Below are 26671 nucleotides of genomic sequence, written 5' to 3'. Positions count from 1 at the left end.
GCACGATGTCAGACACTGTAATATGCTCTGGTCCCCTGCCTGCTTACCGTGGTGACGAGATGCATAGCAGATTGTCATCACTCAATGGCTGGATGTCTAAGTGGTGCCCACAGAATAACATAGGTTTCATAGACAATTGGACTAGATTTTGGGGCAGACCTGACCTGTTTAAAAGAGATGGTCTTCATCCCTCCTGGGGTGGTGCTGCTCTTCTGTCTAGAAATATGGCACATAGTCTTAGTGTTTATACTTGACTAACTGGGGCCCAGGTCAGGAAGCAGACAGACTGGCTAAACCGACCGTCTGCTAGCTGCCTCCCGTCACAGAGGTCAGTTAATTCTCAGCACATAGAGACTCTTTCACCTAGATATCACACTATAGAGACTGTGTCTGTTCCCCGAACTAGAAAATACAAAAAACGTCTGTAACAATATGAACTTCTTACTCATCGGGAAGAAGGAGGCGGGAACCGGCGCACAATCAAAATACATTTTAATAATCACAAAATAAATACAAAACGGCGCACCAGCCCCTCGCGGACGACTGGTGCGCGCAAATAAAAACCAAAACATAAAATAACGTCCCAGGCCTGGTCCTCTCTCGTCCTTCACGGTCGTCACTCCAGTTTTATATCCTTCCATCTCCTACGTGGGACTCGATACTAGCGGTGGGGCTCAGGTGTAGCTCATCTCCAATCACTACACCTGGCCTCACTCCTCGTTCCCACGCCTCTCGGCCCTGCCCCACTCGCCACAACGTCCAAACCAAGTTAAGGTTAACAATTTAATTGAGGTTCAACAAATAAAAAACAAATGCAATATGGATAAACAAATGATAAGGATTGGCTTATTGAATATCAGATCCATTTCTACGAAAACACTTTTTGTAAATAATATGATAACTGATCATAATATAGATGTGCTCTGTTTGACAGAAACTTGGCTAAAACCTGATGATTACATTATTTTAAATGAGTCCACCCCCCAAGATTATTGTTATAAACACGAGCCGCGTCTAAAAGGCAAAGGGGGAGGAGTTGCTTCAATTTATAACAACGTTTTCAGGATTTCTCAGAGGGCAGGCTTCAAGTATAACTCGTTTGAAGTAATGGTGCTTCATATAACATTATCCAGAGAAACAAATGTTAATGATAAATCCCCTGTTATGTTTGTACTGGCTACTGTATACAGGCCACCAGGGCACCATACAGACTTTATTAAAGAGTTTGGTGATTTTACATCCGAGTTAGTTCTGGCTGCAGATAAAGTCTTAATAGTTGGTGATTTTAATATCCATGTCGATAATGAAAAAGATGCATTGGGATCAGCATTTATAGACATTCTGAACTCTATTGGTGTTAGACAACATGTTTCAGGACCTACTCATTGTCGAAATCATACTCTAGATTTAATACTGTCACATGGAATTGATGTTGATAGTGTTGAAATTATTCAGGTGCTAAACCATTCAGGGCTTTATAAGTAATAAGCAATATTTTTAAATCTATAAAATGTTTCATAGGGGGCCAGTGCAGTGTTGACAGGGCCGGGCTAATATGGTCATACTTTCTGGTTCTAGTAAGAACTCTTGCTGCTGCATTTTGGACTAGCTGGAGTTTGTTTATTTTTGAAATGGTAAAATGCAGTTTTACAAATGCTAGAAACGTGGCTTTCTAAGGAAAGATTTCTATCAAATAGCACACCTAGGTTCCTAACTAATGACTAAGAATTGACAGAGCAGCCATCAAGTCTTAGACGGTGTTCTAGGTTATTACATGCAGAGTTTTTAGGTCCTATAATTAACACCTCTGTTTTTTTTTTTCTGAATTTAGCAGTAAGAAATTACTCGTCATCCAGTTTTTTATATCGACTATGCATTCCATTAATTTTACAAATTGGCGTGTTTCACCGGGCCGCAAAGAAACATGGAGCTGAATATCATCAGCATAACAGTGAAAGCTAACACCATGTTTCCTGATGATATCTCCCAAGTATAACATATAAAGCGTGAAGAGTAGTGGCCCTAGTACTGATCCTTGATGTACTCCATACTGCACTTGTGATCGATATGATACCTCTTCGTTCACTGCTACGAAAACCATGCTAGTGCACTTCCATTAATGCCAACAAAGTGTTCAAGTCTATGCAAAAGAATGCTGTGGTCAATTGTGTCAAACGCAGCACTAAGATCCAATAGAACTAATAGAGAGATACAACCACGATCAGATGATAAGAGCAGGTCATTTTTTAACTCTAAGGAGAGCAGTCTCAGTACTATGATACGGTCTAAATCCTGACTGGAAATCCTCATATATACCATTATTCTCTAAGAAGGAATATAATTGTGAGGATACCACCTTTTCTAGTATCTTGTACAGAAAAGGGAGATTCGAGATTGGTCTATAATTAACTAGTTCTTTGGGGTCAAGTTGTGTGTTTTTTTTTTTTTTTTTTTTTTTTTTTTTTTTTGTGAGAGGCTTAATAACAGCCAGTTTGAAGGTTTTGGGGACATATCCTAATGACAATGAGGAATTAATAATAGTCAGAAGAGGATCTATGACTTCTGGAAGCACCTCTTTTAGGAGCTTAGATGGTATAGGGTCTAACATACATGTTGTTGGTTTAGATGATTAAACAAGTTTAAACATTTCTTCCTCTCCTATAGTAGAGAATGAGTGGAACTGTTCCTCAGGGGGTCTATAGTGCACTGTCGGATGCAATAGTGTAGCTGACGGCTGAATGGTTGCAATTTTATCTCTAAGAGTATATCGATTTTAGAAGTAAAGTAGTTCATAAAGTCATTACTGCTGTGGTGTTGGGAAATGTCAACACTTTTCGAGGCTTTATTTTTCGTTAATTTAGCCACTGTATTGAATAAATACCTGGGACTATGTTTGTTTTCTTCTAAAAGAGAAGAAAAGTAATCGGATCTAGCAGTTTTTATAGTTTTTCTGTAGGATAGGTTACTTTCCCGCCAAGCAATGCGAAATACCTCTAGTTTTGTTTTCCTCCAGCTGCACTCTATTTTTCAGGCTGCTCTCTTTAGGGTGCGAGTATGCTCATTATATCATGGTGTCAAACTGTTTTCATTAACCTTCCTTAAGTATAGAGGAGCAACTGTATTTAACCCTCTGGGGACGGATTGGGCGGTACCGCCCAAAATGGCATACTTTTACAAATGTGTAGTTATCTCAAAAACTATTAATGCTAGAGAGATGCGGGGTTTTTTGCCGTCTTCCTCAGATTCCGCTGAAAACAGCGGTGTTCAGTTTGTATATTAAATACTTCCCTTATTGCGCAATACCACTGCGTAAACAGGCCAATGAAAACGATTGTGTTAGGCAGATTCAACACGCAACAGCCAATGGAAAAATTGCCCCTGGGAGGAGTCTTTTTCTAACCCAATCAGAGGAAGGTTATGTCTTCTAGCCATTCAGAGGACTGTGTAGCTCTGCTGTAGCCTTGTAAAAGCTGGCTGGACTATAGTAAAAGACATGTAATCAATAAGCGTTCAGAGAATCAACATCAGGGTGGAGAAAGCAGAAAGCGATCAGAGTGTTACAGAGAGCGATCGGAGTATTAGCGAGCACAAAGAGCTAAATTTGAGCGATCGGAGAATCCGCATCACGTGGAGAAAGCAGAAAGTGATCGGAGTGTTAGCGAGCACAAAGAGATAAATTCGAGAGAGATACAGCATTATTACAGAATTGTTTTATCAAAATGGCAAGCAGTAAAAGATTTACGGCAGAACAAGCTCTGGAACAATTACTGGAAAGGCCTGGAGAGGCCTTTCTTTGCTCACTGGCATGCCTAGGACTGTTTTTAGAAAAAGTTAATTATTTAATTGTTCTTTACACGTTTGATTAAACAATAACACATTTCTGTCAAGCAAAGAGTTTGAAAAAATATATTTTCTTTGTTCAAAAACTGTTCTATATTGTGTGTTTTTCAGTAATAAATGACAAAAATCTAATTTTCGTTTTTGAAATTCTCTAGTTTATTGTAAAATTTTTCACTCATACTTCCTTTATATAAACATATTGCATGCATGCTTATGGTAGCTTAGGGTCTTCTGAATCCATAGATACCAAACACAGGGTGTTCCATCTCCTTTACATATGATTTATAAGCCCAAATATAAAAATAGAGAAAACAGACCAAAAAGGGCTTAGTTCCAAAAATAAAAATAAAAAAACGCCTAGGACTGTTTGTAAATAAAGTTAATTATTTAATTGTTCTTTACACATTTGATTGAACATTAACCCATTGCTGTCAAGCAAAGAGTTTGAAAAATATTTTTTTGGGTCAAAAACTTTTAACTATTGTTGTGTGAGGTAGGATTTTCAGTAATAAATGACAAAAATCTAATTTTCGTCTTTGAAATTCTCTAGCTTATTGTACAATTTTTCACTCATACTTCCTTTATAGAAATATTGCATGCATGCTTATGGTAGCTTAGGGTCTTCTGAATCTATTGATACCAAATACATGGTGGTCCATCCTCATTACATATGGTTTATAAGCCGAAATGTAAAAATAGAGAAAACGGACCAAAAAGGGCTTAGTCCCCTAAGGGTTAAAGTGCTAGAAAAGAGAGAGTCCATAGTTTCTGTTACATCATCAAGTTGTTCTGAGGTTTTGGATATGCTAAGGAATTTGGATACATCAGGAAGATAACTTAAAAAACAGTCTTTTGTGGTAGAAGTGATGGTTCTTCCATACTTGTAACAAGAAGTAGAATTTACAATTTTGGCTATGAAGTTTGCACAAAACTAAATAATGATCTGAGATATCATCACTTGGCTGCATAATTTCAACACTATCAACATCAATTCCATGTGACAGTATTAAATCTAGAGTATGATTTCGACAATGAGTAGGCCTGAAACCAAAAAAATGAGTAGCCAGTTTTCCACAAGTTCATCAAACAACCGCAGTAAGAATATTTCATCAAGCACGGTGAGTAATGGCTTCTCCTACAATTGTTATTTGCACCTCTTGCCACATGTACAGTTTATCTATCTCTGTCGCTGATGAGGGATTCACATGTGATAAATGCAGGGAAATAGTTAGGCTGACAGAGAAGATTTCAGAATTAGAGACACGCATCCAAACTTTAATTGAGGACAGTAAGAATGTTAGGGCTCTAGATATGGCTTTGGATGCGTCTAGCTCAGGGACTCCTGTACATTGTCTGGTTCCAGCAGAGCCCCTGCAGCAGGGCAACTGGGTGACGGTGAGGCAGCGTAGTCGTGGGTCAAAACACCGCTCTTCTGTTCCGATCAAAACATTAAGCAGGTTCTCCCCACTCAGTGATGCACCCACTGAGAAACCTGATGAAAGTGCTCTAGTTATTGGCGACTCTATTGTACGGAACGTGAATATAGAGACACCAGCCACCATAGTCAAATGTTTACCGGGAGCCAGAGCGCCTGACATCTTGGCAAATTTAAAAGTGCTGGCTAATGCTAAGCGTAAATACAGTAAGATTGTTATTCATGCCGGCGCTAATGATGTTCGACTTCGCCAGTCGGAGATCACTAAAAATAACTTTAAAGAGGTGTGTGAACTTGCAAGCACGATGTCAGACACTGTAATATGCTCTGGTCCCCTGCCTGCTTACCGTGGTGACGAGATGCATAGCAGATTGTCATCACTCAATGGCTGGATGTCTAAGTGGTGCCCACAGAATAACATAGGTTTCATAGACAATTGGACGAGCTTTTGGGGCAGACCTGACCTGTTTAAAAGAGATGGTCTTCATCCCTCCTGGGGTGATGCTGCTCTTCTGTCTAGAAATATGGCACATAGTCTTAGTGTTTATACTTGACTAACTGGGGCCCAGGTCAGGAAGCAGACAGACTGGCTAAACCGACCGTCTGCTAGCTGCCTCCCGTCACAGAGGTCAGTTAATTCTCAGCACATAGAGACTCTTTCACCTAGATATCACACTATAGAGACTGTGTCTGTTCCCCGAACTAGAAAATACAAAAAACGTCCAAACCAAGTTAAGGTTAACAATTTAATTGAGGTTCAACAAAAAAAATACAAATGCAATATGGATAAACAAATGATAAAGATTGGCTTATTGAATATCAGATCCATTTCTACGAAAACACTTTTTGTAAATAATATGATAACTGATCATAATATAGATGTGCTCTGTTTGACAGAAACTTGGCTAAAACCTGATGATTACATTATTTTAAATGAGTCCACCCCCCCCAAGATTATTGTTATAAACACGAGCTGCGTCTAAAAGGCAAAGGGGGAGGAGTTGCTTCAATTTATAACAACGTTTTCAGGATTTCTCAGAGGGCAGGCTTCAAGTATAACTCGTTTGAAGTAATGGTGCTTCATATAACATTATCCAGGGAAACCAATGTTAATGATAAATCCCCTGTTATGTTTGTACTGGCTACTGTATACAGGCCACCAGGGCACCATACAGACTTTATTAAAGAGTTTGGTGATTTTACATCCGAGTTAGTTCTGGCTGCAGATAAAGTCTCAATAGTTGGTGATTTTAATATCCATGTCGATAATGAAAAAGATGCATTGGGATCAGCATTTATAGACATTCTTAACTCTATTGGTGTTAGACAACATGTTTCAGGACCTACTCATTGTCGAAATCATACTCTAGATTTAATACTGTCACATGGAATTGATGTTGATAGTTTTGAAACTATTCAGCCAAGTGATGATATCTCAGATCATTATTTAGTTCTGTGTAAACTTCATATAGCCAAAATTGAAAATTCTACTTCTTGTTACAAGTATCGAAGAACCATCACTTCTACCACAAAAGACTGCTTTTTAAGTTATCTTCCTGATGTATCCGAATTCCTTAGCATATCCAAAACCTCAGAACAACTTGATGATGTAACAGAAACTATGGACTCTCTCTTTTCTAGCACTTTAAATACAGTTGCTCCTTTACGCTTAAGGAAGGTTAAGGAAAACAGTTTGACACCATGGTATAATGAGCATACTCACACCCTAAAGAGAGCAGCCCGAAAAATGGAGCGCAGCTGAAGGAAAACAAAACTAGAGGTATTTCGTATTGCTTGGCGGGAAAGTAGCATATCCTATAGAAAAGCATTAAAAACTGCTAGATCTGATTACTTTTCTTCTCTTTTAGAAGAAAACAAACATAACCCCAGGTATTTATTCAATACAGTGGCTAAATTAACGAAAAATAAAGCCTCAACAAGTGTTGACATTTCCCAACACCACAAGAGTAATGACTTTATGAACTACTTTACTTCTAAAATCGATACTATTAGAGATAAAATTGCAACCATTCAGCCGTCAGCTACCATATCATATCAGACAGTGCACTATAGACCCCCTGAGGAACAGTTCCACTCATTCTCTACTATAGGAGAGGAAGAATTGTATAAACTTGTTAAATCATCTAAACCAACAACATGTATGTTAGACCCTATACCATCTAAGCTCCTAAAAGAGGTGCTTCCAGAAGTCATAGATCCTCTTCTGACTATTATTAATTCCTCATTGTCATTAGGATATGTCCCCAAAACCTTCAAACTGGCTGTTATTAAGCCTCTCATAAAAAAGCCACAACTTGACCCCAGAGAACTTGTTAATTATAGACCAATCTCGAATCTCCCTTTTCTGTCCAAGATACTAGAAAAGGTGGTATCCTCTCAATTATATTCCTTCTTAGAGAATAATGGTATATGTGAGGATTTCCAGTCAGGATTTAGACCGTATCATAGTACTGAGACTGCTCTCCTTAGAGTTACAAATGATCTGCTCTTATCATCTGATCGTGGGTGTATCTCTCTATTAGTTTTATTGGATCTTAGTGCTGCGTTTGACACAATTGACCACAACATTCTTTTGCATAGACTTGAACACTTTGTTGGCATCAGTGGAAGTGCATTAGCATGGTTTAAATCGTACTTATATGACCGCCATCAGTTCGTAGCAGTGAATGAAGATGTATCATATCGATCACAAGTGCAGTATGGAGTACCTCAAGGCTCAGTACTAGGGCCGCTACTCTTCACGCTTTATATGTTACCCTTGGGAGATATCATCAGGAAACATGGTGTTAGTTTTCACTGTTATGCTGATGATACGCAGCTCTATATTTCCTCGCAGCCTGGTGAAACACACCAATTTGAAAAACTAATGGAATGCATAGTCGATATAAAAAATTGGATGACGAGTAATTTCTTACTGCTAAATTCAGAAAAAACAGAGGTGTTAATCATAGGGACTAAAAACTCTGCTTATAATAAACTAGAACACTGTCTAAGACTTGATGGTTGCTCTGTCAATTCTTCGTCATCAGTTAGGAACCTAGGTGTGCTACTTGATCGCAATCTTTCCTTAGAAAGCCACGTTTCTAGCATTTGTAAAACTGCATTTTTCCATCTCAAAAATATATCTAAATTACGGCCTATGCTCTCAATGTCAAATGCAGAAATGTTAATCCATGCATTTATGACTTCAAGGTTAGACTATTGTAATGCTTTATTGGGTGGTTGTTCTGCACGCTTGGTAAACAAACTACAGCTAGTCCAAAATGCAGCAGCAAGAGTTCTTACTAGAACCAGGAAGTATGACCATATTAGCCCGGTCCTGTCCACACTGCACTGGCTCCCTATCAAACATCGTATAGATTTTAAAATATTGCTTATTACTTATAAAGCCCTGAATGGTTTAGCACCTCAGTATTTGAATGAGCTCCTTTTACATTATACTCCTCTACGTCCGCTACGTTCTCAAAACTCAGGCAATTTGATAATACCTAGAATATCAAAATCAACTGTGGGCGGCAGATCCTTTTCCTATTTGGCGCCTAAACTCTGGAATAACCTACCTAACATTGTTCGGGAGGCAGACACACTCTTGCAGTTTAAATCTAGATTAAAGACCCATCTCTTTAACCTGGCATACACATAACATACTAATATGCTTTTAATATCCAAATCCGTTAAAGGATTTTTAGGCTGCATTAATTAGGTAAACCGGAACCGGAAACACTTCACATAACACCGTACCTTCTACATCATTAGAAGAATGGCATCTACGCTAATATTTGTCTGTTTCTCTCTTGTTCCGAGGTCACCGTGGCCACGAGATCCAGTCTGTGTCCAGATCAGAGGGTCACTGCAGTCACCCGGATCCAGTACGTATCCAGACCAGATGGTGGATCAGCACCTAGAAAGGACCTCTACTGCCCTGAAAGACAGCGGAGACCAGGACAACTAGAGCCCCAGATACAGATCCCCTGTAAAGACCTTGTCTCAGAGGAGCACCAGGACAAGACCACAGGAAACAGATGATTCTTCTGCACAATCTGACTTTGCTGCAGCCTGGAATTGAACTACTGGTTTTCGTCTGGTCAGAGGAGAACTGACCCCCCAACTGAGCCTGGTTTCTCCCAAGGTTTTTTTTCTCCATTCTGTCACCGATGGAGTTTCGGTTCCTTGCCGCTGTCGCCTCTGGCTTGCTTAGTTGGGGTCACTTCATCTACAGCGATATCATTGACTTGATTGCAAATAAAAACAGACACTATTTCAACTGAACAGAGATGACATAACTGAATTCAATGATGAACTGCCTTTAACTATCATTTTGCATTATTGAGACACTGTTTTCCAAATGAATGTTGTTCAGTGCTTTGACGCAATGTATTTTGTTTAAAGCACTATATAAATAAAGGTGATTGATTGATTGATTGAAACGTGTTGTCTAACCCCAATAGAGTTCAGAATATCTATAAATGCTGATCACAATGCATCTTTTTCATTATCAACATGGATATTAAAATCACCAACTATTATAACTTTATCTGCAGCCAGAACTAACTTGGATGTAAAATCACCAAACTCTTTAATAAAGTCTGCATGGTGCCCTGGTGGCCTGTATACAGTAGCCAGTACAAACTTAACAGGAAATTTATCATTAACATTTTTTTCTCTGGATAATGTTATATGAAGCACCATTACTTCAAACGAGTTATACTTGAAGCCTGCCCTCTGAGAAATCCTGAAGACGTTGTTATAAATTGAAGCAACACCTCCCCCTTTGCCTTTTAGATGCGGTTCATGTTTATAACAGTAATCTTGGGGGGTGGACTCATTTAAAATAATGTAATCATTAGGTTTTAGCCAGGTTTCTGTCAAACAGAGCATATCCATATTATGATCAGTGATCATATTATTTACAAAAAGTGTTTTCGTAGAAAGGGATCTGCTATTCAATAAGCCAAGGTTTATCAATTGTTTATCCATATTGCAACTGTTTTTTATTTGTTGTACCTCAATTAAATTGTTAATCTTAACTTGGTTTGGACGTTTTTTTGTATTTTCTAGTTCGGGGAACATATCTCTATAGTGTGATATCTAGGTGAAAGAGTCTCTATGTGCTGAGAATTAGCTGACCTCTGTGACGTGAGGCAGCTAGCAGACGGTCGGTTTAGCCAGTCTGTCTGCTTCCTGACCTGGGCCCCAGTTAGTCAAGTATAAACACTAAGACTATTTGCCATATTTCTAGAGAGAAGAGTGGCGCCACCCCAGGAGGGATGAAGACCATCTCTTTTCAACAGGTCAGGTCTGCCCCTAAAGCTCGTCCAATTGTCTATGAAACCTATGTTATTCTGTGTCCACTTAGACATCCAGCCATTGAGTGATGACAATCTGCAATGCATCTCGTCACCACAGTAAGCAGGGAGGGGACCAGAGCATATTACAGTGTCTGACATTGTGCTTGCAAGTTCACAGACCCCTTTAATGTTATGTGTATGTATAATGTGTAATGTATGTTAGTATTAAGCTGTTATGGGTTAGAATGACTTTGGTGCTTGTCCTATATTCACTGGCTACATACTTTCTTATCTCCTGGACCAATCTAGATATTGTGATGATTGATCTAATGGACTGTGAGTCTGGTAGTCCTTTGTCAAGCTGGATTAGAGTTTGTGCCAAAACTAGATAAGAATCAACCAGAAACCTCATTCCAAAAATCAGCTTGGCTACCTTTGATTAAGGCAGTAATGTCTGGTATAGACCCACAGACACTGGAAAAGAATTTTCCTTATCAACTTTTTGCCTTATCACCTTTGTCAGCTTTGTTACATTCTTCAAGGTTGGCATTCCTTTATGCTGTAATGTGTCATCTATCGTATTCTTCCCCAGATCTGAATTCTACAGTGCATGCAATTCATGAGAAGTTGGACTGCATAAGTCAAGTCGCAGGTTTGTCATGTTTTGATCAAGTCTACCTTTTGTAAATTCAAAGTGACCAAGTTCAAACTCAACAGCATATTATAAACAGAATTTCTCAAATAAAAGTTAGTTAACATAAGTCAACAAGTCATGATCTGGATCTTTTGTTGTAAAGAAAGTTTCATCTCTTATATATTGTCCCTCAAAAGCAGTAGCATATCAACCCTATTAGCAAGCTTACTTGTTATATACCAGTTTGACAGAATAAAAATAAAAAAAATAAAAGTTTTGTCAAAATACTTGATTTTCATATAATGTTAACTTAACCACCAAAAACAAAACAATGACAACAACATACACTAATCACAACCATAAAATATGGCATGACCCATCTAACATCAACCACAACCAGCAAATCATCATAGGTGTCATGATCCGGTCACTGCACATCCGTTTATTCACCACACAGTACACCCTGGACTACATTTCCCACAAACCCCTGCCTATGAACTCATTATTGAGCCACACCTGTTTCCTATCAGTGACACTATAAAGGTTGCACTCATCCATACTCACATTGCAAAATCTTGTTTAGTTCTGTCTGGCATTTCTGAGCAGTTTCCTAGTGTTTGTTCCTTCCGCGTTTGACTTTGGATTGTGTATACTGACTTTGATTCTCTGCCATCTGCCCCGACCTTTGACTGGTACTGTTTCTGATTTTGGATATCCCCTGCATACCTGATGCTGTTCTCTGATCATTGCCTGTTTGACCATTCTGTTAATAAAGTACTGCACATGGATCCGAATGTCTCTGTCTCATCGTTACAATAGGCTAGGTAAAAGATGACTGATAACACTTCTAAAAATCTTCAAAAGTACTAATGTCAGACTTAGACAGATCATTCCAAAGCATGAACACCAAAATACTTTAGTGTAGACCTCTGGATGATTAGAAAATCTGGTTTGATATTTGTAAAGTCCTTGTTGGTCTGTGTTGGGCGGTGACAGAGACGGGCCTAACACTCAGTTCGTTGCAAATGCGGGTTTTTCGGGGCTGTATTTAAGGCCACTCAGCAGAGGGGTGATTACTGGTTCGACAATAAGGGCAGTGTGACAGGGAGGACCCACAGGCCTGACTGTCTGTGGAGTGTTGGGCGCCTCAACGCCTCAGCGAGAGGAGCTCTAGCTAAGAGAATGTGCATGATTATTAAGGAAAGAATAAATTCTCATGAGGTCCATCAGGGTGAGAGCTGCATAGCGTACTCTGGCCAGAGGATAGGGAGCATGTCGCAAAGCATGTATTCAGAAGAGTACTAGACAATGAGAAGGACACGCAGGTCCTGAGGTTGCATTATACTGGGGACCTGATGCTAGGTTGCTTCTGAGTATTACATCTGCTCACATCAAGAAGAAAGCTCATATCTGCCAGATTCACCCACAGATGCCTCTCCGTAACCACCATGGCCGCCATGGATTCGCCAATGGGAATGGAGAATGGATTTTTCAGAGCCTTCTCCACATGGAGATCGGGAAGAAATGGAAGGTTCACCTGAGCTGGAGGGCTATGGCTATAAAGAAAACACTTTTCGAGGCAGCCTCAAAAGGGGGTCACTTTCTTGGCCTGCTTCCACAGCAAATCAAGCCCCACAGTGCCGTGATCCTTAACCTCAAGCAGCTCATCATACACAGGGCAGAAGGACTGGGAGGATTCAGTCTCAACTTCTTCATCCTCATCTGACATTTCCTGCTCTGCTTCTAGCCAGCAGAGCAGTAGCCACTGGACCAGACAATGTAAGACAGATAGCATCGTCATCCAGCAGTTCTTCCATGACTGATGAGTGCGAAAGCACAAGCTAATTTTCCTCCATGCCTCAGCAGCGGAGGGTCTTGAACCATGGGGAGCTGATGGCTGTCCCTCTTTCCCTGAAAAGAGAGATAATGAGAGTGGAGCTTTTTCATAGGAAAAAGCTCACTGTGCAAGCAAGCTGCCCCCTCGAGGATGCCACGGCATATGCTCTTCACCAAAACAAAAGATTTAAAGATTGTGTGTCATCATTGTATTTAGATGTATGCTTCGGACACCTGTCATGCTGAAGGTGTTCCTCATAGCGACCTCTAGAGGACGTAGTTCGAAATTCCCTTGGAAGGGAACTATAAAGTTTAATATCTGTTCAGTTTTTTTTGAGAATAGGGAAGTCCACAGTGATAAAATACAGAGGAAAGATATCGTTGGAAGCACTTTCAGTGATATCACTTTCATTATCACTAATAATAAACTGAATGTTACTGTGCATTGCTATGCACACTAATATAGTTATCAGTATAGTTATCAAATGTGAATGGGCCTTTAGATGGAGTTTATTTCAGAATTTATGTCAAATCACTGGCAGAATGGAATTAGTTATCATTGAAAAGTAACTGAACGTTTGTACATTAGTACATTTGTGTGGTGAAATAGTTTGATCCAGTCCTTATTATATCCCACTTGGAAATGTACAAATATAAGTCATATAAACTCTGAGTATTAAAATCTTTCCTAATTGATTTGCTGTTACTTTTTATTTCTAATTTCTCAATGCAAGTGACATTTAATTGGTGAGCAAACAATTCTCAGTGTTCAGTCCCACAGGCAAGACCTAGGAGGGTAGATCTGGTCACCATGATGTGTGTTAACATTACGGGAGGACAGGTTGTCTAAAGTGGATGAAACTCAATAAGCAAATAATTACATAACATTTGACAGCAAACACTGGCAGCTGTAATGTGGTGTGCTGATGATTGCATGTATAATCTGCTAATCTGGAGAAATGGTGGAAAGATGGAGCTTATCAATTTATTTAGTGGTGCATGCTAAGCAAGCATATCTGTTATCACTGATCATTTGTAAAGTTAGGGGTTTCTTTTAAACTCTGTTACTTCTGGGAAGAAATGTATTCTCTTAATCAGCAGACAGAATAAGACATTTGACATGACATGATGCTGGATCAATTATGTTTTTCAAACATTAAATTTAATTCAATTCATATCTGTAAAAAAATTAAAGAAAGAAAGAAAAAAAAGAAAATACAGACATCATGATGTACACCTTAATGTCACAGAATTTAAACCTTTCTTGAAATTTTATTTTTAACAATCGGGATGTTTTTAGGCATTTTTTCTTAATCACATGAAACCAGCATAAAAAACACATACATTTAAACCATTGTTAAAAATATTTTTCTTTTATCTTATCTTGTATTCTATTTTTATTGACCCATCTACCAACCTTCATGTGAAAGACCTAAATGGTATTTTGTGAATTTGCTTTAAACGTGTACATAATTTCTTAAGGGGGCATCCAGATTGTTAAAACAAGTGAAAACATGCAAGTACCATGTACTTTTTCATGCAAAGCAATCAAAACAACAAATAACAGCTGTTTTTGTGGCTTCCTTACTTTTTATAGCATCGAGTTGGAAATCACCTTATTTCCCAGGACCTATTTTGTGTTGTTGTAACCAAAGCTATACAGTGATAAGACCTCTTGTTCACAACACACACAGATGTAATCAAATTTCATATTTTTAAAATAAATCTTAAAATAAATATTGGCTATATTCAACTGGTTTTGTTAATACAGTGTGTGTGTGTGTGTGTGTGTGTGTGTGTGTGTGTGTGTGTGTGTGTGTGTGTTTGTGTGTGTAGTTTTACAGATAGAATATCTGTATTAAGACTTATCCATTTATCTGTATTAACACACCCTTTCAGTTTAAATCAAGACTAAAGACTCTTCTTTAACCTGGTTTACACATAACACACTAACACATTTCTAATATTCAAATCTGTTCCATAACACATGATGTACTTGCTACATCATTAGAAGAATGGCATCTACGTTAATAATAGTCTGTTTTTCTCTTATTCCAAGGTCACCGTAGCCACCAGATCCAGTCTGTATCCAGGTCAGATGGTCACTGCAGTCACCCAGATCCAGTATGTATCCAACCCAGACGGTGGATCAGCACCTAGAAAGGACCTCTACAGCCTTGAAGGTCAGCTGAGACCAGGACAACTAAGTGAGCCCAAGAGACAGATCCCCAATAAGGACCTTGTCTCCTAGACGGCCACCACGACAAGACCACAGGAACCAGATGATTCTTCTGCACAATCTGACTTTGCTGCAGTCTGGGACTAAACAGCTGGTTTCATATGGCCAAAGGAGAACTTGCCCCCTGACTGAGCCTGGTTTTTTCCAAGGGTTTTTTTTTTTTCCATTCTGTCATCGATGGAGTTTTGGTTCCTTGCTCAGTTGGGGACACTTCATTTCCAGTGATAATCCAAATATTATAAAAAACATGACTATTTTAAATGAAAATTGTTTACAAAATGAAATTGAACAAACCAACCTTACCACCATTCCAGAATAACATTTAATTAGTGGTGCTTGCAAGGGCAAGCATCGCAATGGCTGTTACTCATACTTAGGGCTAGACATTTGTACAAGCCTTATCCTACATCATTCATGATACAGACATGAATGATGCTATGACACAAATTAGTGTGCTATTGTGACTTACTCACAATTTTCACCTTGTAAAGGATAAACTGTCCAAGCCATATCTGAAGGCCAGTATGGTGGGCACATTTGACTCACCGAGTCACGTATGGAAGCAACCTCACTGAACACCTTACCAATACACTAAAGTAAGGTTTGCACATATGAGAGTCACTTATTTTTTCTATTATTTATTTTTCAAAAAAATATTGTGACATCACTCTTTGCATTAAGGGACTAACAAGTGCATAACTTGTAATTTACACTTTGTGGCACATAACAAAAAGCTCATGGTGAGTAAACACTCATTACTTTATTTAATGATTAACAGCATGACACTTGGCACATAGATTTTTTTTAGCTTGACTTGATTTGACTTTGCCCTCAACTTCTGGTTCTAAAAATGTGAACTTTGACTCTTCTAGTGACATGATTTTTTAGCTTCTAACAATGTCTTCAGGTAATTCTTAGTTAGGTAAAAACAAATGGATACTTTACTGAAGTCTCCTGCTACTCAGGTTTTTCTCCTGAAAAAAAAAAGATATATATTATTTGTAATCTCGCATTTGTCTACTTTAGAGCTTATTCGAAGAGGTATTAAACAACGTCTCACAATGTTTAGATACATGCAAGATACAAAAGTCTACAAAAGGCATACTCTCATGGCAATTCATAACTTTTATGTTCAATGAATTGGTGGAAAAATCATATGAATTCACACAACGTCATTCAAAGGTTTAGGTTTAAGGGTGGACCTCCATGTTTGTTTTAATTGTGAGATTGGGTTCAACGTTTCACATCAAATCTTTCAATTTTACAGCTCAGTAAAGAAACCATTCACATTTTTAATGAACAATCATATTTCTTAGTCTCTTCTATTACAAAGGTATGGAGCCCCACACAACTTGCAAAAAAAAAAAAAATTATGAAATATGTGTCTTACCCTCTATATACCTGTTTGCCAGTATTTTACCCATGCCTGTGTTGACCATGTCTCTGTCTAATAAAAGCTTGCACATGGATCAGCATGTCTCACGACTCGTCAACCCCGTTACAGAATACTCAGCCACACAAGGATCCAGTGGCTTTTCTAAGTGACCCGGGCCGGGTATTGACCCATTGGAGCAGCTGCTTGACCTACGACAAGGGAGTTTGTCCATTGAGGATTATGTCACTCAGTTTTGCAATCTTTCAGAGTATCTTTTGATGAGGTCATATTAAAGGACATTTTTAGTTTTGGACTGAGGGAACCCATAAAGTCATGTCTCAGCTGAACTTCCAGAGCCTTGTCATGTCTCAGCTGAACTTCCAGTCTCGTCACGTCTCAGCTGAACTTCCAGTCTCGTCACGTCTCAGCTGAACTTCCAGAGGCTTGTCACGTCTCAGCTGAACTTTCAGAGGCTCATCACGTCTTGTCTGTTGCACCCTGAGCCTGGAGGTCAGCTCTTCAGTATCCCAGACTGGCATCCAGCATGGAGGATCCACCGCTGCGGTCAGTAAGAGCAGCTTGTATCCCTAAACCAGCACGCTCAACCCATCCTGTGCAGGAACTGATTCCCCAGTCTGAAGTGCTTCCCACGATGGGGATTGTTTTATGTTGCATTTGGGCTGTGTACACCACCACTGAAACTAGAGGTGGTGGCGTCCACTATGATTTCTCCAGATGTTGCAGCTAATGCTGCAGAACCTTCTGAGGTAGTGGCGCTTGCTGCTGTGTCCCCAGAGTCAATGGCGTCTGGTGCAGTTTATCCAGAGATGGCGGCACATGCTACAGAACGTTGCATGGTGGTGGTGCCCAGCAACTCACTTTCATCCCGTTATGTCACTGTCAAAGGAACCATTGATGAACATTGTTTCTGACCTGCTAAAAAGACCATTAATGAACTCCCCCAGTTTTCTGTGGGTACCGCTGTAGAACTTCCAGAGGTGGCAGCTTCCGCTGCAGAACCTCCAGAGGTGTCAGTGGTATCAACCTGTGAACTTCTGTCCTGTCCTGTCAAGCTATGGAGGCCATCTATGAACTCCCCTTCTGTCCTGTTACGGCTATGGAGTCCGTCTATGAACTTCTGTTCTGTCCTGTCATGGCTATGGAGGCAGTTTATGAACTCTCATTCTGTCCTGTCTAGGCTATGAAGGCCATTTATGAACTCTTTGTGTTCCCTGCCTCACTCCCTGAGACCAGGAATGCATTGCCTGTGTTTTCTGTCTCTGCTTTCTCTAGGCCCCAGTCTCTGCCATGGGTCCCGGCCCCATCTGCTCCACCCTGGTGGGCTCCAGTTCCGCCAGCTCTGGCCTGGTGGACTCCTGTTCCGTTGGTTCTGGCCTGGTGGACTCCTGTTCCATCTGCTGCACCCGGGCTTCCTGCTCTGCTGGCTCCGCCTTGGTCCCCGGCCACTCCACTACCACGTGGACTTGGCCCTCCATCCCTCCCCCTGTTCCACCTCTCCCCCACCACCCTCCTAGATTGTATACAGTGTCTGGAAGCCACTCCTTGGGGTGGGGGGGGGGGCTATGTTAAGATCAGGTAATTGAACTTCCATTTATTCACCACCAGAGGTCATCAACCACAACACAGACTCTCACACTACACAGTACACCTTGGACTACATTTCCCATGCTCTATTGCACCTATCACATTCCCCTGATAACAATCACAACATGCACCGGATACTAATCCTACACACTGCACAATCATAAGACATGCTTTATAAGCATTGGACTTCCTCTCACACACTGGGGAGTATTGTTCTGCACATATCCCTCCCCTAGCGATAGATTCGATACCAAGCCATTCCGTGTTTGTTTTATAGTCTTGTCTTAGTTTCTAGTTTTCATAGCCTTGTTTCAGTTTATAGTTTTCATAGTCTTGTTTCAGTTTATTGTTTTCATAGACTAGTCTATTCCTTTGTCTGCCCTCTTCCTCGTGTTTTGACCATAGACTGTAACACCCATGACACCCATAGACTCCTCAATAGCGGTTTTGAAGCCTAAAGTGTGCAAAGCGAGCCGTCGCCATCTTGGCAGCGCGTCACCGCGCGACTCTCCCGGATAATCGAAAATGGGCAAAAAGGCGGGAGCTGATTGCTGAAGCCACGCCCACCTTGCGCGACGGCATTGTCAGCAGCGGCAATCCACCTGTCACTCAAGTGGCCACGCCCTTAATTATGCAGAACTTTAAAGCTTAATATAATTTAAACGGATGAGTTATAAAAAGATTCACCCCCCTCACAGTTGTCATGAAGGGCAAAATTAGCAATATAGACCAAAATAATTTTTTGAACCAGGCAACATGTTTTTTCCTGCTGTAAAGTTAGGCATTTTAACATGGGGAGTCTATGGGACTGACCCTCTTCTGCAGCCAGCCTCAAGCGGCCAGTCGAAGAATTGCAGTTTTAGTCACTTCCTTATTGGCCTCACGAGAGAGAGCGGGAGGTTGCCGCTCAGTTTTGACCCATTTGCTTTGGTTACTGGATTACCCCTTGTCTACCCCTCTGGATATTGTAAGCTCATCGAAGACCCACGCTTGCTCTAGGATTATTCTTGTGTCTTGCCTTGTTATATACCTGTTTGCCAGTATTTGACCCATGCCTGTTATGACCAGGTCTCTGTCTAATAAAAGGTAGCACATGGATCCGCTCGTCTCATGACTTGTCAGCCCCATTACACAAAGAAACTAAATAGTGAATTGTCCGCACAATTTATAAATCGAGGGAACAAAATTCTGCACAAGATTTAGCCTACTTTTTTTTTTCCTGCATGCCATGTGTGGGGTTCCGTACAAAGGACCAAAATTTTAAGCAAAGAAAATTATTTTATTTGATCAAGGTTTATGAACGTTTTGTCTTTTTTTATTTATCTTTTATTATTCATTATTCTTTCTCTGATACTTCAATTTTAAAGCTTTCATGAAAAGTCAGCTCGTAGTCTGTTAAGTCACAACTGTTTCTAGTCTTTCTCTGCAGTGAAGTACACTGAAGACCAGTAAAAGGAGGATCCAGTTTATATCTTTATATAGTCACTTACTTAAAGTGTCACAGAACTGAAATCTCCCACACATCTGCCTCACATCTCTTTCCACAGAAAGCATCAGCTCGTTATTGTCACGGTTCAGGGTGCTTCATCGACTTCCCTGTTGTCTGTGTCCTGTCATTTTCTGCAGCTTGTGACCTGGGCAATCAGGCGATGTATCAGCGCTGGTGTCTGCAGATCACGGACTGATTGCCCTCACCTGTCACTTGTTCCCATTCTCCCATATATTCCCTGATGTGTTTGTCCCTTGTTGTCAGTAGATTTTGTGTTGTCATTGTGATTGTGATGTGTGCCCGTTTCCTTACCTTTTGGCTGTTGTGCTTAGGACGCATAGACAAGAAGTTCTTGCGGTTGGCCATTTGCCCGAGATCCTCAGTCTCGTTTCCACGTCCTGTTGGGCATTGCACCAGAGGTGGTCTCCACAGCCGTGTCCGCAGGTGTCTGTACGGATAGCTCTGGAGTTGTTTTTCACTTTGGATTTTTATTATTGTACCCAATAAACTGTTGCACGTATCCTCTGCATTTGAGATCTCCTTCTTCACGGTCCTGACAGTTATCCAGCATTATACAGCATTGCACACATCTGTGTAAACAGACAAAATAACATAAATCAAGGAGAGTAAAAGTCATGTGACAGTCAGTGTCCATGCAGTCAAAACATAGCTACACAATGAACATAATATCAGATTTATCTAGATTGTTTGCTTACCCATGCAGAAGCCACCACCACTATGCTATGTGTTGTGTGTGGTTGCTGGGCATTGTTATGCAGTTACTACGATGTTCTGAGTGGCTTTGTAGTATGTTGCTTTGCAGTTACTTAGCATTTTGGGTATTTGCTATGATCTCTTAGAAGGTTGCTTATTGGTCAATCAAAAGAGCCCCCTTTAAACTCAGATAATTAGGTCTTGTTTCATTGTCCACCATATGGTTGATAGTTGCATGTACATTATTAAGTGTTCTGAGTGGTTTTGTTGCAATCATATATCCAATAATTTTGAAAAGTAATAGAACAACTCTACATAAGACAATATAAGGTAATATTCAAGTCTTCAGGATGAATGATGTGGCACATAAGTTAATTGAAAAAGTTTAGTTATGAGTATTTTGTAAAAATAGTAATAGCGATGCATGCCTGAAACCAGCATGTTTATATATAATAAAAAAATAAAAAATAAAAAAAAATTATCTGGTTTGATCTCTGCAAGACTGGTGCACTGGAAAATGTTTACCTAGCCAGAGAAAGCAAACATAGTTGACTGTCATGTGTTCTGTGTTGTTCTAAGAAGGAGAAATGTGTTGATACAGTTGCTCTGTCTTAGGGGCCCCCAGCCTTCAAAGGCCTTGCCTGTTCCTTGAACAGTCTGTTCCAAGTGGCCAAAAGTCAATCAAGAATCAGAGCACTGGGAAAAAAAATGGGTAAGGGAGGAAGAAAAACTTAATTACTACACATTTAACTCCTGCTTTCCCTATTTTCTTCCTTTCCATTACCATCTTGGCACGAAAATCTTTGGTTCTTGCCAAATACAGCTAATGTGTGTGAAGCATGAATGGTCATAATCAGTGCAGTCTTGCCGTGCACTTAATATAGCTGTTCTCCCCATAAATGACTAATTTCCTCTGACAAACTCTAGTATGCTTTGCCTTTCTGTTCTCTCTAAATGCATGCTAAATGCTGAGTAATTATGTGATGTCATTGCTTCTCCACCCAGCATCTCTTTGCTTGCAGTTCTGACAGGAGAAACCAGTTTTTCTGCAATCTTATATAATTCCGTGGTCACATTATTCAAGAATGCACAAAAAGTCTGGCTGGGGACATGAACTAACGATCTTATAGCATTCAACAGCCTCTAAATACACCCTGAATAAATTAAAGCAGCAGCATGTTCATTTAACAAAATAAAATAATATCCTTCATTCTAAGCAAATATTGCAGTTGCTTACACAAAAATTAACATGTGAAGTAAGAATGTATCAAAGCATTTTGTTGTATTACAATCTATAGAACAAATTTTATCATATATTGTGCCTCTCGTTTGCCTCGTGTACTGCATAGATTGACACGTGGCTATCAAGAGAGGGCTTTGAAACCCAGTTTTGTATCTGAAAAATAAAAAGCACCATATTGCCACCTAGAGGTTGTATTTTGAAAATGATTACACAAGCCAATTTAATGAAGGCATGATAACTATATATACAGGTGCTTGTCATATAATTAGAATATCATAAAAAAAATTTGATTTAACTAATTCCATTCAAAAAGTGAAACTTGTAAATTATATTCATTCATTACACACAGACTGATATATTTCAAATGTTTATTTTTATTATTATTATTTTTTTTTTTGATGATTATAACTGACAACTAAGGATGGAGTCGATCAGTCTGTGGCACTGCTCAGGTGTAATGAGAGCTCAGGTTGCATTGATATTGATAGAAATCAGACTATTATAATCACCCTTGTTACTCCCCTGTTGAAGAATGAATCATGTTACCCACTGTATCTCAAATAAGACGACACTGAGGGATTCCATGGATCCCCCTAACTCTTCTGTAGTATATTTAATTTTCATGTATTTCACTGCTTTTACATGCATTAAACCTTTTCAAATAATTTAAGATAAGAAAATTGCATAATCCTTCCTTCCTCAAGCCATATCTAAAAGGCCACTGCTCATGGCAAAATCAGTTGACAATTGCCGTACTGTTCACTTGACCTTTTCTGTGGAGATCATTATAAATATATGTGAGCAGGACAACAGCAAAGCGAAGGTCAGGGCAATTTACATACTCTCTTACGTACTCTGACTTCCATCTGGAGCCTGTACTAAACTAATAACACATTCACCACATGATTTACCTTGTAGGAATACAAATAAACTTTGTTTTATGCACTAGATGATTTGGCAGTGAGATATTGGACAGAGGGTTTGTTTAGGCCTACCTTTTAAATTTATTAGACTAATATCCCTATGATAACCTTGCTTTTCAATCAAACGTGATTTGAAACCTGATTGACAAAAATGTATAAATTAGCCTAAAGATAATTATAAAAAAAAAATTAAAAAAAATATAATTCATACTAAAATATTAATAGCCATGTCATACTACATTTTAAGGTCATCACAGCAGTGCTGGTATTCAGGCCAACAGTTGGACTGTGAGTGTGCTTTTTATACAACAGCTCAATAAACAAAATAATTTAAGTAACTTACATTTACACACAACTTTGTCTGTTACCTTTTTGCTTCAGAACAGTATTGTGAAATAAGCAGTTGAATAAATTATTCAATGACTCACTTGGTCAGTCCTCGCACTGTGTAACAATATAATCTACAGAGAAAAAAAATAAATAAATAAGAAACTCAACAATTTAAAGTAAATGTTTCTCCTACTCAGGCAAAAAATACTAAATATAACATTTTGTGTAATAACAGCACTACCCATACTTAGATTGTGCCTTAAATTTACAACCGAACTGCAAAACAATTGAAAAGTCAATGAAAAAGAATAATGATTCAGAGGATATAGAAGACGATCTGTTGAAGATTAAATTGCATAAAACACGATTAGAAAGATTTTATGTACATTAAAATATATATTGTAATTATTATTATAAATGTATATTATGTACATTTTATGTATATAAACAGTAGTAGAATATAAATACAGTACAGACCAAAAGTTTGGACACACCTAATTAAAACAGTTTTCTTTATTTTCATGACTATGAAAATTGTAGATTCACACTGAAGGCATCAAAACTATGAATTAACACATGTGGAAATATATACATGAAAAAAAAAAATGAAAAAAAAAAAAGTGAGAAACAACTGAAAATATGTCATATTCTATGTGCTTCAAAGTAGCCACCTTTTGCTTTGATTACTGCTTTGCACGCTCTTGGCATTCTCTTTATGCGCTTCAAAAGATAGTCACCTGAAATGGTCTTCCAAGAGTCTTGAAGGAGTTTCCAGAGATGCTTAGCACTTGTTGGCCCTTTTGCCTTCACTCTGCGGTCCAGCTCACCCCAAACCATCTCGATTGGGTTCAGGACTGGTGACTGTGGAGGCCAGGTCACCTTTCTTTAGCAGTGGTTTCCTAGCAGATATTCTACCATGAAAGCCTGAGTCACACGGTCTCCTCTTAACAGTTGTTCTAGAGAGGTGTCTGCTGCTAGAACCCCATGTGCCATTGACCTGGTCTCCAATCTAAGCTGCTGTTAACCTGCGATTTCTGAGGCTGGTGACTCAGATGAACTTATCCTCTGCAGCAGAGGTGACTCTTGGTCTTCCTTTCCTGGGGCGATGCGCATGTGAGTCAGTGTCTTTGTATCGCTTGATGGTTTTTGTGACTGCACTTGGGGACACTTTCAAAGTTTTCCCAATTTTTTGGACTGACTGACCATGATTTCTAAAAGTAATGGCCACTCGTTTTTCTGTACTTAGCTGATTTTTTTCTTGCCATAATACAAAATCTAACAGTCTATTCAGTAGGATTATCAACTGTGTATCCACCTGACTTTTGCACAACACAACTGATGGTCCCAACCCCATTTATAAGGCAAGAAATCACACTTATTAAACCTAACAGGGCACACCTGTGAAGTGAAAACATTTTAAGGTGACTACCTCTTGAAGCTCATCAAGAGAATGCCAAGAGTCTGCAAAGCAGTAATCAAAGCAAAATGTGGCTACTTTGAAGAACCTACAATATGACATATTTTCAGTTGTTTCACACTTTTTTGTTATGTATATAATTCCACATGTGTTAGTTCATAGTTTTGATGCCTTCAGTGTGACTCTACAATTTTCATAGTCATGAAAATAAAGAAAACTCCTTGAATGAGAAGGTGTGTCCAAACTTTTGGACTGTACTGTATATACAGGTGCATCTCAATAAATTAAAATGTCATGGAATAGTTAATATATATGCACACAGACTGAAGTAGTTGAAGTCTTTGGTTCTTTTAATTAGGATGATTTGGGCTCACAAAAAAACAACAACAAATCTCAACAAATTAGAATAATAATAATAATAAAATATTTTTAGTGAATTGTTGGCTTTCTCGAAAGTATGTAAATGTACTGTACATGTACTCAATACTTGGTAAGGGTTCCTTTTGCTTTAATTACTGCCTCGGTTCAGTGTGGCATGGAGGTAATCAGTTAGTGGCACTGCTGAGGTGGTATGGAAGCCCAGGTTTCTTTGACAGTGGCCTTCAGCTCATCTGTATTTTACGGTCTATTGTTTCTCATTTTCCTCTTGACAATACCCCATAGAGAATCAGGTGTGGTGAGTTTGCTGGCTAGTCAAGCACACCAACACCATGGTCATTTAATCAACATTTGGTGCTTTTGGCAGTGTGGGCATGTGCCAAATACTGCTGGAAAATGTTCCGGCAGGGCAGTCAGGTTCCCCTGAACCCAAGCTTCTCATCAAGAAGATGGTGTCAATTGCTTTGAGGGACCAATTATCAAATCCATGATTTTTTAGTTGGAGAGCAGTGCAGAGAGAGTCTCTCGGAGTAATAATTATTTTTATATTGTGTTGTAGTGTGTCAGTAGGATATATTTACATTACATTTGTGTGCCACACACAAATTTTGCCATTACTTGTAATAATCCTAATAATAAAACTATGTTAAACAGTAACTTAAAACTGAAAATGACAACATCTGATGCAATGGAGTTCAGTCAAATTTATTCAATTTCTAAATACATTTGAATTCCAAAACATCAATTTTTAGTCAATGCTAGTGAAACGCTTGCATTGTTGAGCTTTGCAGTGAATAACAATTAAAGTTAATAATATATTGTTATGAATTAAGTCCTGTACCTGGTTTAAAGCTGCCTTCTCCGTGTGGACTGAGATAGACTGACCGCTAGAACAGAAAAAGCTCACATTAGTGATCACCTTCTTAAACCCAAAAGGTGATAATAATGAGCTGAAATAAACACTAGCAATAAAATGATGCCTTCATGCTAAAAACAAACTATAATGGCCTGCAGACTCACCTAGGAGTGTTTCTTCTTTATTTAAAGAGCAGCTGGTGACACACTCTTGCTTTTCAAAAGTGTAGAGGAGCTGTAAAGAGGCACGTGACAGTAAAAATGAGAACTTGGATTGGTGTATTAAAATAAACGAGAATTATCCATCACTTCCAGTTTATTTATATTCAGTTTCTAATCATGCGTATATGACTTTAATTACATATCCACAGGCACAATTAATGTTCATCCCATTGCGTTACCTATTCTGTACCTTATTCTCTGCACTGTGACGATCGTACTTTCCAATTCTTGTAGTTCCTGTTGCTCCCTAAACATAAGGATCAGGAAATCAGTAAGTAAAATAACAAAAGTATAACAGGAAGTGAACATAGTGACATCCATTCAGTTTGCATGCACTACAGTGTCTTCTGTATGTATGGCACGTAGAGCTCGTTTGCTTTAGACTGGCGACAGATTTTCCCGCGCGCGTCATTCGCGCTGCTATGAATGGAACGTTGCGCGCATGACCTGTCAAATTAAAGTGACACATCAAACTAAAGCCAAACTTACTCTCCAAGAGTATACGATTCCTCCATCTCTCTCCACACTCAGAATGCGAGGCTCAAGAACACCTGCACACATTTTAAACGAGTACGTTAGCTTGTGTGAATTTATATAAATTATACATTTTTAAATATATTTATATCTTCCATCTTTATTTGACCCTCTGACTTTAACACTCACTATTCTAATTCTATTCTTTAAAAAATCTAACTACCTTTGCAATCTTTTTGTATTCTGTTTTCTTTTCATTTATTATGCAATGATAAAGTATATGTATGTGTGTGTGTATGTGTAAAGAAAGACCTCTAACTAGCTTTCTCTATTATTTTATTTTTTATTCTATC

At 39.0% G+C, this 26671-nt stretch overlaps 1 protein-coding gene and 1 long non-coding RNA gene across 2 annotated transcripts in view; one reads left to right on the top strand and one right to left on the bottom strand.

Moving 5' to 3' along the window:
• The window catches only part of LOC127957076 (uncharacterized), a 17599-nt gene extending 7882 nt beyond the window's left edge, over positions 1 to 9717 (top strand). Inside the window, exon 2 of the long non-coding RNA XR_008153693.1 lies at positions 9426 to 9717. This is a non-coding gene — a long non-coding RNA (uncharacterized LOC127957076). The remainder of the gene's footprint in view (positions 1 to 9425) is intronic.
• Positions 9718 to 25613: 15896 nt separating this feature from the next.
• LOC127957607 (gamma-secretase-activating protein-like) lies at positions 25614 to 26474 on the bottom strand. The gene is made up of 4 exons (XM_052556226.1): positions 26334 to 26474; positions 26035 to 26091; positions 25788 to 25857; positions 25614 to 25654 (listed from the first exon to the last, which is right to left on the bottom strand). The coding sequence occupies exons 1-4, from the start codon at positions 26403 to 26405 to the stop codon at positions 25614 to 25616; spliced, it is 240 nt and encodes a 79-aa protein (XP_052412186.1). The 5' UTR covers positions 26406 to 26474.
• Positions 26475 to 26671: the final 197 nt, after the last annotated feature.

The sequence above is a fragment of the Carassius gibelio genome, chromosome B5, assembly GCF_023724105.1.
Source record: "Carassius gibelio isolate Cgi1373 ecotype wild population from Czech Republic chromosome B5, carGib1.2-hapl.c, whole genome shotgun sequence".
Taxonomy (NCBI): domain Eukaryota; kingdom Metazoa; phylum Chordata; class Actinopteri; order Cypriniformes; family Cyprinidae; genus Carassius; species Carassius gibelio.
This window is presented reverse-complemented; position numbering and strand designations above follow the sequence as displayed.